Source organism: Halichoerus grypus, chromosome 3, assembly GCF_964656455.1.
Source record: "Halichoerus grypus chromosome 3, mHalGry1.hap1.1, whole genome shotgun sequence".
Lineage (NCBI taxonomy): Eukaryota > Metazoa > Chordata > Mammalia > Carnivora > Phocidae > Halichoerus > Halichoerus grypus.
Window position 1 is genome coordinate 155,173,307 of NC_135714.1, and position 13,406 is coordinate 155,186,712.

Sequence of the window (13,406 nt, forward strand, 5' to 3'; positions counted from 1 at the left end):
TGTTAATCTTAAACAGATGTATGTTGATAGAAACCACATGAGGAAGTTCGGGAGATACTAAAGCACTTGGATGTAATGGGGACTAATTAATTGCTTAGATATTTAGCAGTAATTAACTGCTTACACATTATTTTGTAAACTGGTTGTTCTTATCCTATCGATTTACCCATTTTTGTATGTAGAAAAAGATTATCTTCTTATTCTGAGGCAATTAATCATGAATTGAGATGTAAGTAGAGAGAAAAATTTATCTTCTTCCTCCTGCAGTTAAGGATAACCTGTGGGGTGAAGGCTGAGTTAGCTGTGCAGTCCAGTAGCGACATCCCTCAAAGACAGGGCAGCATCTGGTACTCCTCTGCCCTCTCAGCACTGGTTCCTTGAACTTAGGAGATACTCAATGCACTTGGTAATTTTGATGCTGATGAAGCTAAACATTTCATTTTTGCTTTAATTTTTACATTTAGAGTTGATGGTTAACTTTAAAACACAGTTTACTTACTAAGACAAATATACATACTTAAAAAATAGAATGAATAATCTTAGAAGTCTAAGAAAGTGCTTCATTTGACTCCAATAAACAAGAAAATTTTCCATTTTCTCATGTAGCTATAAAGTTAATCTTTTTAAAAAAGGGATCAATCAGCTGTAAAATACTCTAGAAACAAAATATACTGAGGTAACAAAGATAAAAACTGATTTGTTTTTAATAGGGAAAAATAGAACACATGGAGTGTTTCTGACTAGTGTTTCAAATCAGATCTACTGTGCAGTTAATCATACTGTCTAGAGGCAGAATCAAAGATTATAAATCCAAGTAACAGAAAATCTGCTGGCAAGTTGAGGGGAAGTCATAATGAATCAGAATGTAATTAAACAAAAACTCTACATAAGTGCATTACTGTTACAGTCACAGTAACCAGAATGATAAATGACCTGTCTCTCCCTTGCTCAAGCTACTAGTTATGCCAGGACAGAATATCTAGGCCACTACTGGATACAAAAGCCTACAGACCAGAACAAGGATGGATTTACAAATCAAGGACAAGGTCAGAAAAAAACACAGGATGGTCACAAAATATCACCAAATTGTGACTGAAGTCAATATGCACCCATCCACAAATCATGGATAGGATAATCTACCTATGGTAACCTGTATAATTTTAATCATCAAATACCCAATGTACAAGGAGACAGAACTCAATTACTAATGAAATTGAAGGGCTTCCTAACATGGTTTCAGAAAAGAATCTACTTAAGATGTAATCAGTAAAACATAACTGGTTACTCTGAGCACTAAAAGAGATGAAGATACTGAGGGGGAGAGTTCTAGACTCTAGAACTGTAAAAGATGGTTAACCTACCTGTTGTTTTTAGTAAGGAAAGAAAGGTCCATGGAGATCAAGTGAAATTATCCAAGATCACAAGGAGTGCTACTGTCAACACAGGAATGGAATCCAATCCCCCCCCCCCGAACGTGTCTCCTATACAGCACATCTAATGACGCACTGTGAATAAGTGTAGTGCACAAACACCACTGCGATCACAGAGTTTTTCATTCCAAGGACCAATTTATGGAGAAAAGCTGTTTGACTTTTTGCAAAAATGAATTAAAACACATACATACACACACACACCCATTGTACTCAAAGCAGAAAGACCAAAGTAAAAAATGAACAAACATGGAAGGATAAAAGCAACATTAAAGACATGTGATAATAATATATTAAATCTGCACTACTCAAAGTTCTGAATAATGGACATCTCAGGTGTCTGATTCAGAAACTTAACTGGAACAATAATATATTTCTAAATTAGAGAAATAAAATGCATCATACAAAGAGCAAATGTTCTTGGCTTTTTCGTTTGAAAGGTGATCAGATGTTGAGTCAAAGAGAAAGTCAAGGCCCTATGTGCTTTCCTCAATAGAAAGCAATGGTCCAGCTTACAGACTAGAGTGACAGAAGAACTCAATTTCGTTCAAAAAGACAATCCAGGACTGCTCCTACAGAAACTCACTGGCCAAAAGAAACCCCCTATACAGAAATCTAGTGGTCCTATTGTAGACTGCTGATAAGGAGAAAGGTTCTTCCCTGCTATTTTCAGCAAGTCTCTTATTATTTTAAAAATTCTACAGGCAGATGATCTGAAATTGAGCTATTATTTAGATTATGATAAAAAGCCAGGAAGAGGACAGATGCTGATTTCTACTTAGAAAGACACCCTGCTCATAAAAAACAGAAACTGAGGCTCTTATGGGTAACTGAATAGAACCTCAGGCAAGTCAGGGGCCCTCTGTGCATGTAACATTTCTAAAAAGAGATAGATATTATGAAGGCTAATGAAATAATGTGGAGATGTGATAGAATACCAATGCTCTTTAGTTTTAAAATTGATGATGTTCCTACAGATACCAGAAAACCATGTGATTGCATAGCCGACTGTGGGAGGGCAGGCACCGCCAGGGCCACTGAGAGTATCCTGACCTTAATGATTTCAAAGAGAATATGAAAACCTTGCTGATACTCCAAGTGTGGTCTGAAGAGACGATCGGCATAGGTATCACTGAGAGCTGGTTAGAAATGCAGACTCTCAAGCCCCATCCCAGACTGAATCAGAATCTGCATTCCAACAAGATCTCCAGGTGAAGCACAAGCGTACTTAAAGCTTGAGAAGTACTGTGCTTGAGAGTGCTCTAGCAAAAGGGACCACTGAAATTTCAGGTGCTTTCAACCCTCCACAGATGTGTGTGGAAGGAGTCCTGAGTCAGGCTGGCCCTCTCCTGGTACCAGGAAAGGTTGACTTCTGAACAACCACAGGTTAAACAGTTGAGAGGTAAACATTTTTTATTACAAATATCAGTATCAATCAGGTGAGCCTCATTTAGTTCCCTCTTCTTTAGTGAAATTAAAGATAACAGACGAAAATATATAAAGCTAGCCATGTTAAGAAATGTTTTACTAATCTGTCTGGATAATGCCAAAAACCATAGCCAGGCTAAATGATTAAGTGAGCCTGGGTCATTACATTTTCATAATTATAATTGTTAATACCTAGGCAAGGGTATTGATTTATTGATTAGCAACAACTTACTGATTTAAAAAAAACGCATTTCAACTTTCATTTTCAGAAAAGATTATTTAAAAGATCTTAAAAGAAAATAATCGGCCTTTAAGAGAGAATGTTTTCTAATGGGAGAACAAATGCTGGAGGAAAAACAACCTATATTCTGATCATGGCTTTCCCCATGTTAGCTTCTTATTGGGAACAGCAATTTTTGTAAGGATATAGTACTAAAGTGTAGGAATGAAAGGGTGTATATGTTATTTTTGCTCCATTCATACCAGAATTTCCTTTTCGTGCCCACTTCCCCAATTATCTGATGTCCTAGACAAAGTATGGGGAAACTTCCGAATAGGGGAAAGTGGTTTCCCAGAAGCAAAGTTACTGAGGGCAGTATTTAAGGAGCAAAGAACTCTACCTTTAAACAACTTGTATTGGCACCTGAGGTTCCATTTTAAGTTTCTGAACAACAATATTGGTAATGGCCATATTGGTTTACTTTTTCTTGGATCCTTATCACCAAATTTCATTTTCCCAGACAGAGTAACTGGGCACAAAGCGCAAGAGAAGAAATGACCATGACAACTAGTGGGATAGACAGATGACCGGTGTGACAGATAGCAAGGAAGACAGGATCCAGATTACTGGTCTTGCCACTCAGAGATGGAGTGCTTCTGAAACTATGCCACCAAAACTGCTCGTAGGAATTCTGTGTTTGACCACAAGTCTTTCACTATTATACGCTGCCCAATTGTGAATAATCATAAATAGGGGCAAGAGAGGCCTGAGATCGTTTTAATTGTGATACCAAGTTAAAAATGTGAATGAATCATGAACTCTGTCTTCCCCTAGTTACCTGATATCACAGCTATTTTCCCAGATCCGTGTTCTTCTCTAGCTATTCTTTCTGCCTCCTCCATCAGCAGCATGCCAAATCCCTGGAAAGAGCAAAAGAGGGGTTAGGGAATTAAGGAAGGAAGGAAGTCATTAAGAAGGGTCTGTAAAACAAAAAGGCTAATATTCAGTAGTTGCTAAAATCTGCTAAATAAGAGTGACAAAAAAAAATTATGGGGATAAGAAAAGAGAAACCATTCAATTATACCAAAAATATACTATAGCAGACTAGGCAATAATTTTGCAACAAAAGCCATCAAAAGGTATTCTGTAGATGATGTAACCTCATCACAGGAAGGGGGCAATTGTCTCTCAACTTCCGTCTCTTTTTAAATAAGCTCTAGGCAATCGCCAGGTGATTAAGTCTGGGGCATCTAATCTTGTATCTATTAGTCACCCCTCCAATTTCTAAAAGGTTTTTGAAACCAGGCAATATTCTTAAATCACCAAGTTAGAGATTTACGCTATATCCACCATTAGTGATTTAAGCCATTTTCTGGAAACTTGAAAAAGTGAGTTATTTATTTAAGTTGTTTGTGGGGAGTGGAATAGCATTCCACTATATATCAGATTTAGCTTGCATCTATGGAGAACTTTAATATTTCACAAGTGCTTTTACATTATCATTGGCTTTGATTTCATAATACATAGTTGAATCATAAGAAATTGCTGGTATTACACCATTTCTGAATTTCAAAAATAGCAATTTCATATGGTTCAATCTAATACTATATTCTACTTGACTGAGTCTCAAATTTGTCTCTCACTCCTCCCCTCTCACACCCAAAAGGTTACAACTTGGGAGAGAAAATATCCCTGAACATAAAATATTAGCTCCTCGGTTTCTGTACTTGCCTTTCCCCCTTCCTCCTTCCTCTTTCACTGTCTCTTCCTCTGCCCCCTCCCTCCACCCATTCTTTTTCACTTTTCCTCCTTTGGGCAATTTCTTTCTCCTTCCTTCATTCCTTCCTTATGAATCTATTTTTGAGAGAGAGAGAGAGAGTGCACGTGCCTGTGAGAGTGAGCAGCGTAGGGAGGGCTGGGGGGGGAGGAGGGGCAGAGGGAGAGCGAGAATCTCAAGCAGGCTCCAGGATCAGCACAGAGCCCAATGCGGGGCTCGTTCTCATGACCCTGAGGTCATGACCTGAGCTGAAATCAAGTCAGATGCTTAACTGACTGAGCCACCCAGGCACCCCTGGGCAATTTCTTAATTACAGTCAAACAGAAATGGAATACAGCATACCTGATGCTGAAATTTAGTAGGATCTCGACTGCTCACAGGAACTACACTTCCATACACATGCAGCTCTCGAACTATGGAAACACCTCCAACCAATTCAAAACGGAAGGTTTCCTCTGAACACTTTCGTAATCGCAGGAGGCCAATCAATATGTCTTGATCTGGGTCTTCATATGATAAGAATGTTTCCCAGCCACCATTTGCAACATAATCTCTCCTTACCAATTCAATCTGTTTAATAAAAATTAAAAATGTTTTTAAATTAGAGAACAAAATTCACTGTTGTAAGTATTTATTTAGGCTAATATACCCAATTAAGGATAAAGAATGAATAATCATGAATTATGTTTCTTTTTACTTGTCTACTCTCACATATCAATGATTAAATAAGAGTACCTGCCTTGTTCATGGAATATTATAAAAGGAAAACATATTTGAACTTCATTAACCTTGAGATTCTTGCAGAGATCTGGCTTAGTAAATGCTTCTATGTACTTAAATCTTTGATCCTCCACAAAGAGTCTCTAAGGTAAAATTACACATTATATCACATGTGTAGCTCTTGCGAGCACCACTGAGCCCCAGAACAGTCAGGTGGCTCAACAGTTTCATTTCCTGGCCTTTACCTCTTCCATTAAAACCTGCTTTTGGGGGAAAAAATGTGTTATTGATCACTTGTTTCTTGATGGGATTTTAAGAAAGTATGGCATCCCTTCAAAGGGATGAGCCCTTTAAAATATTCTGCCTAGTTAGTTACAAAATTAAAACATCAAAGAAAATCAAGCACTGGAAAGTAGCTTTTGGGGGAAGCTCTTGTGGTAGCAATCTACATAGACTTTTGACTCTTAAACTCACTGTTCAAGTGGCCCTTGAATTTTGCATCTATATAAGCAATATGTAACAGTATGCACAGAGAAACCTACATATGGTCACACCCAGACACATTCCAAAAATAGGCAGATAGTATGTGTAGTGAGGTGAACAATTCAGACTAATGCTTATGTTTCTTCTCAAACTTAATGTTTGCTAACTAACTGGATTGCAAAGGAACTTGGAAAAACTATTAACTGTGTCTGGGTCTACTTTTTTCCTCAAAAGGTCCCAAATGTTAAAAATATCAATGCAGGTGTCATCTAGTCTTTCTCAAATGGGGTTCCACAAGAGAGTTAACTCCCACAGGAAATGTGGCACGTAGCTAGGCATTATAGGTACATAGGAGAGAAGTTCTCTCTCTGTACAAACAATAAATACTTTTGGGCATTACGCTTAAGTTTTCTGTGGAACCCCTGTTGATAAGGGCCCATCTGTTGATTTGACTACCACCAATGGTGTAGAATTTAATAGTTGTACACACAGAAATAAACATCACATCCAGCTCTACCTGAAGGTAACCACTATGTCACTTGTGACCGGTGGCTGATACCATATTGGATGGCGCAGATTATAGAACATTTCCAACCCTGCAGAAAATTCTGGTGGATTGTGCTGATCCAGAATGAAGCTCAGACTTGGTTTTCCTAGCCTGGCTCTTCTACGATTCACCCACCCTCATATTTGCCTTTCCTGTCTTGACATCCATATCTGATCGTCAATTACACTTTGCTTAGTTTACTTATTAACTTCTAGGGATCAGTCCTGTTGGTTAGAAAGTGTGGGTCCAGCCTTGCCAAAAATTTATGAACAGGACCCAAACTCTCTATAAAATGAAGAAACTAACCTGGTATGGCCGTACTTTGTGATGAATTTCCTGGATTCCAACCTCTCTGGTTCTGACATCTCGACACTGCCAAAAAAGGTGGAGGAGAGGGGCAAATACAAAACTGGTAACTAATTCAATATTTATTCACACCTTTCCACCAAACCCTGGGCTCAAAATTAAGTTTGGACATAATTTACAATGAGAGAAAAACAACTAAATTTAAAAATAAAACCATCTTTAATAAATCTGAGGATGGGGGAAATAAAGTATAAAGTTAGTACAGTAATGCTTTAAAAACAAGCTTAGAATTCTGAGATCAATATATAATACTCAAAGTAAATAACATAGGTCCTAAAATCTGAAAATAGTTTTACACAGGGGATATAACTGTACCTGAATGTACAATCCAAAACTACGTCTTCACCATCACCATGTTTGTATCATTTTAAGATGTCAAAAAGAGGGATGCTCAAAGACTGCTGTGCTTTTTTTTTTTTTTGGCAGAGAAGGGCATTGTGGAAGAAAGGATGGGAGAAAGGATGGGAGGAAGGAAGGGAGGAAAAAAGGAAGAAAAGAAGGAACCCAGAGCTATTTATTATACTGTCTGAACCACAGTCACGAGAGCATCACTAGGAGGCACAGAGCTGCCTGCAGATGATACACATGCAATGCCTGGTCTCTGCAAGGCCAAGCTCATGTGATGAGACTCTCACTTCTATTCCACAACCCAGTGTGCATACTACATAGCCTGACATTTATAATTACAAAGTCCTTACAGTATTCCATTATATGTCCTATGGCCTATTTTCCCCTACAGAATAAACTGTAAAAATCATTGTCAGGATTCTAACATTTTCTACCCATGAGAAAAGATCATCCTAGGAAATGTGATGATGTCATGCAAGCTATATTACTAAAATAGCATATTTATGAAGTACTGTTATATACGTATAGAATTCCATGAGAAAAATAAGAGCTCGTTATTCAGCTCTGTAAAAAAGCTATTTCCATGTCCCAGGAACCAGTCCAAGATAATGCCTTGCTGATGTGGATTCTATGAACTCAAAAATTATATAGCAAACAAGGATCACAAGTCTCTGTAATTACAAATCTATTACATTTAGATGTTGTCATTTATTTATTTATTTATTTATTTATTTATTTATTTATTTAAAAGATTTTATTTATTTATTTGACAGAGAGAGACACAGCGAGAGAGGGAACACAAGCAGAGAGAGTGGGAAAGGGAGAAGCAGGCTTCCTGCCGAGCAGGGAGTCTGATGTGGGACTTGATCCCAGGACCCTGGGACCATGACCTGAGCCGAAGGCAGATGCTTAACTACTGAGCCACCCAGGCGCCCTTGATGTTGTCTTTTAGCTACAGCAGTTCTATATAGTAGTTTGCATGTGAACAGGCCATAGTTACATGCTCTTAATGAACACCTGCATGCCTTTGGGAGGGGGGCTATGAGATAATGCCTTTTTTGGCAGGGGGAGGGTCAGACGGAGAGGGTGAGGGTGAGAGAATCCCAAGCAGACTCCATGCCAGCGTATAAGCCTGGCATGGGGCCCGATCCCAAAACCCTGAGATCACAGGCCAAGCCAAAACCAAGAATCAGAAACTTAACTGACTGAGCCACTCAGGTGCCAGGAGAATGTTTTTTAAAAAGCAGAGATTGGTGTGTGCTTATATTCTGATAAGACACTGCCTATGTGAACTAGATGTCTTTGGGCTATCACTGATTTTCAGTCTTCCCAGTTTAAGAGAGGCTATCAAGGTTTAAAAGGGATACTGGGTTAAAGATGATAGCTAGATGACGAGATTATCAGGATAACCAGGCCAGGTCAGTCATTTTGGCTGTGGTATTCTCAGAGGACAGAGGAGCTGGAAGATAAGGGCAGCTGGAAACTGGGAAGCAGAACAGGCATACAGTCTTGTTTGGTGCTTGCTATTAATTACTATAAATAATACATTTGCTATTTTTCTAGAACTTAAAATTTTTTTTTTAAAGAATAAGCCAATCATGTTCACAAACTCTTCTTTGGACATACAATTTTCTGAAAAGTTTTCTCCATAATAATTTGACCCAAAGAATAAAATGTCTTGGGCAAGTCCACAAACATGATATGCAATCCTCAAGACAATGTCTCTCAAAGTATGGTCCATGTTTCAATTGTGCATGAGAATATCCCACAGCTCCATCCCAGACCTGGTGAAACCAAATTGCTAAAGGCAGAGCCCAGGAATCAATGCTCAGGCCATGACCCCCACTCCTGGCTTTTTCTCTTTAGCATCTCTAAGGAGTTTCTAGGGCTCTGTGAATTTATGTCATAATCACCTTACTGTGATTTAAGAGTCATCTGCAGAGACTGTCACAGATTCCTGGGCTCTTTTGTAACTTTCAGGGTCAGTAGAACGATGTTTAATAAATATCTGCGGAAGAAGTAAGTACCTGAACAAACATGGGGGTGGAGTGGGGCAAGGCACACTGGACTATGTGGGCAACAGCACTGTTTGGTAATCATTTTACACAGTAGTAAACCTTGTTTCTTCAAATGTACACTCATATAGTCTATCACCACTAGTCAAGAATCGAACACCCAGGGGCGCCTGGGTGTTAAGGCTCAGTCAGTTAAGCGGCTGCCTTTGGCTCAGGTCATGATCCTGGGGTCCTGGGATCGAGCCCCACGTCCGGCTCCCTGCTCAGCGGAGAGCCTGCTTCTCCCTCTCCCTCTGCCTGCCACTCTGCCTGCTTGTGCTATCTCTCTGTGAAATAAATAAATAAAATCTTTAAAAAAAAAAAAAAGAATTGAATACCCAATACTTCAAAAGAAAGAAGAAAAGAAATACTTCAAAATTTAAAAAAGAGAGTTGAGCACACATAGTTGGCATCTGAGTAGGTGAAAAAGCAATCCTTAAATCAGCAAACCTACACTGGAAGAAAGCAGAGGGGTGTAAGGGATTAGATGCAGCCTTTGCAAGCACTAGTTTCAACTTCATGTTACAGAGTAAGAATGCCTTCATATGAAACTTTTTGACCAAACTTGTGAGTCTGTAAGTATGTATCAAAGTGTTTTGTGTTTCAGATTACTTTGATCTTAACGGTTACCGTCAGACTCTTACCTGTATTCCAAGGTCCTTCATTCTTGCAAATGCCAGCTCTCTCAAATTACCATGCTCTACTCCTGAACTGACTAAGGGCATTGGAATATCTCTGCAAAAGAAAAACATCAGCTGTTGTAAAATATAAATCATTCTCTACGCCAGTAAGGCAGGGATATTAAATAAAAAAAGGAAAACAAAAACCTACAAAGCAGATCAGAAAAGCAGAATATTCTAAACAGGAAGCAAGGTTCAGAGCTTCTCTGTCCCTCTTTTCCCATCCATGAAATCATAATATTCACCTACCACTCAGGGTTTTTGTGAGAAACACCCGATGAAAATCACTTTATAAGATCACAAAGTGTAAAACAAATGTCTGATAACCATCAGTAATGATTTTTGGCTGAAGAGATATATTTGCACTCAGCAAAACAAGAAATACAACTGTCTTTTTAAATATCCGATTTGTTTAAAGAGGAGAAATAACAATTATTATCAATGCACTTCTTTATTAATAAAGCTTATAAACACTTGTCCATACAGTTGCTGAATGACAAGTAACCAGGAAGCTCAAAAGCCTGGCTCAGCCAACAACTGGACTCGAAGAATACTCCGTCACCCCTCCCAGTTTCCTAGAAATCTAAATTAGAAGTGACTCTGCATTAGAAGATTAACAGCTTGCCTAAAGATAAGAGGAGATAAATTTTATTTCCTGGCATTAATACAGCATAAAGTGCCAGGCACCAAGGAGATTTCAGTCAAAAGTTGAAGTTATGAGCTTTATTTTAGTAGCCCCCAACACCCTCTTCTAGACAAAAATCAGCATCTGAAGATAAAAGTTAAAAAAAACTGAATATGCTTAGCACATCTGTTTCCTATTCAAAGACAAGTCCCCAATTTGTTTTGTCTAATATTTGGTTGATTAGAAGAAAGATTTGAAGAATACACCAAATATCTTTTCTTCTCATTTGCTTTTGAATCAACTTGAATCTTTTTCTTCTCTTTTTACTTATCCCTCCAAATGTTAAGTATATACAATTAGCTAATTCACCCATTTGATTCTAATAAGATATTTCTCACTCACTCAAAAGTATCAAAAGCCAATCAATTAGCATTAAAAGCTATACACGTAAATCTATTAGGCTCTGGAAGCCAGTAGAGTTTCCATTAGACATTACATAAAGCAATGATAAGCCAAAATTCTTTAAGACAATGACACACCAGCGAGTTAAGAGTGAGGGTGATATTAAATAATATATTTTAGAGTGATTAGTTAATATGTATGGTTTACTTACAGTTTTTAGTAAAAAAAAAAAATTAACTTTCTATCTTTGGAACTACAATTTCTTAAAATCAAATATATTTTAAATCAGCAGGGGCGCCTGGGTGGTGCAGTCGGTTAAGTAGCCGTCTCTTGGTTTCAGCTCAGGTCATGATCTCAGGGTTGTGAGATTGAGCCCTGCATGGGGCTCCGTGCTGAGCGAGCAGTCTGCTGTGACTCTCTCTCCCTCTCCCTCTGCCCCTCCCTGTCACGCTCTCTCTCAAAAAAAATAATCTTTAAAAAAAAATAAATTAGTAATCAGATGCAACTAAATGAAGGTTATTGAAGTAAAAAAAAATATGGTTTATTTTGGCAAGGAATGTGCAAATATACTGTTTTAAATATTTTACTGTTTCATATTATATAAGCCAAAGTTCAAGTCTTCTAAATGCCCTTTTTTACCCTGAAACATTTTTTTAAGGTTTTATTTGAGAGAGAGCGTGTGCGCAAAAGGTGGGGGAGGGGCAGAGGGAGAGGTTAGAAGCAGATTCCCCACTCAGCTCAGAGCCTGATGTGGGGCTCTGGGGCTCGATCTCAGGACCCTGAGATCATGACCTGAGCTGAAGTCAGATGCTTAACCAACTGAGCCACCCAGGCACCCCATTTACCCTGAAATATTTTATAAATAACTCACAAATACATGTATTTTCATGACTTACAGGTAAAATTTAAAATCCTGTTATACATGACATTAATCTGATAAAATCACTGGCAATCACTGTTAGTACCCATTAAATGACAGATACATTTGATTCTTGTTATTCACTGCGCTTAAATTCTATAAAGGTGCCATGAGCACTGTATTAGCAATTACTCAAACACTGCCCCTACAGAAAATGCAGGGTTAGGTTTCTGTGACACTCAGTCACATTTTCTTCAACTGATCAATACATAACCCTGTTTTATTTTATTTCTGTGTAAAGATACTTTATTTAACATATATCTGATTCATTAACCTAATACTTGTGGCTAGCAGCAGTATAATTCACGCCTTAATGAAGCTCATCTAATATTTATTTTCTTCAGAAGGCTTATTACAGCTTTCTTGTGCTTAGGAATGCTAGACAGCAATTCAGCATTATGCTTGGGGCCATTTTAAACAGCAAAATCAACACAAAGCACAAAAATGTGAAAAATGGGTAATTTAGTAGATTGCGAAAAGGACACCTGTTTACACAGTATCAGAACAAATCTTGTTCCTCATCAACCCTCCAACTACTAGTCTAACGTGCGCCGATGACTCCTGTTTCACCATCCCTATTATGACTGTCAAACTGGTGATTATCTATCATGCCTTCTACATTTATTAGCTGGGCTTGTACTGCAAGGAAGAACTTTCTCTTCTGCATTTATTTATTCACCTATGAACTCATGGATTCCTTTTTTATTCAAAGAGTTGTAATCTGATGCTAATGTTTTTTATTTTGTTGCTTAAATTAGATTTGGCCAGTGGGTATGTATTCAGGCTGGTTTCTGGGTCCTTTTGACATGTCCTCATTCTTTGAATATTTCGTACTTTCTAGAACAACAAGATGTTCCAGGTTTATTTTGTATGTTTGCTGCTCCAGCCCTGGAATTGGCCATTTTTCCAAGCAGCCCTAATTCCCTTTAGTGAGGAATGGTATTTAGAAATCAAGATCTGGGCACTCACTGTGCTCATTACCACTGCGGTGTCATTGCCTCCAGATTCTCTCAGTGTAAACAACCAAGAAATTTACGTATATACATACATATTTGTATGTGCATATAAGGCATTCATATATGCACACACATAAACGTACATCTATAACTTTTCTATATGTAAATTTTAAAAGCCCATGAGTTCATACTGATAGTTACAATTCTAATCCAGTGTTCAATTTTTCACCTTTCATTGTTTATAAATCCCTTCAGACAATGAGAAATCTGGCTCTTTTATCTTTATTATATTGACTTATTTGCTAAATCAAATAGTTTATTTGCTCAATGTAACCAATTTCCTCACTACTTAAGCTGCCATCGCTGCACTCTCTACCCTTACTCTCCATTTCTTCAGATGACTGATATGCTGTGGTCAGTGCCTCCATGGCATTGCCTCCATAGGTGATGG

At 38.1% G+C, this 13,406-nt stretch overlaps 1 protein-coding gene across 2 annotated transcripts in view; it reads right to left on the reverse strand.

Annotated features, from left to right (window-relative positions):
* ELP3 (elongator acetyltransferase complex subunit 3) overlaps positions 1-13,406 on the reverse strand; it is a 100,483-nt gene that overhangs the window by 21,555 nt on the left and 65,522 nt on the right. For both annotated transcript variants that reach the window (XM_036100829.2, XM_036100828.2), the window contains 4 exons: positions 10,018-10,108; positions 6,912-6,977; positions 5,198-5,425; positions 3,917-3,998 (listed from right to left, as the gene is read on the reverse strand). In XM_036100829.2, the coding sequence (XP_035956722.1) occupies positions 3,917-3,998; positions 5,198-5,425; positions 6,912-6,977; positions 10,018-10,108 (467 nt within the window). The remainder of the gene's footprint in view (positions 1-3,916; positions 3,999-5,197; positions 5,426-6,911; positions 6,978-10,017; positions 10,109-13,406) is intronic.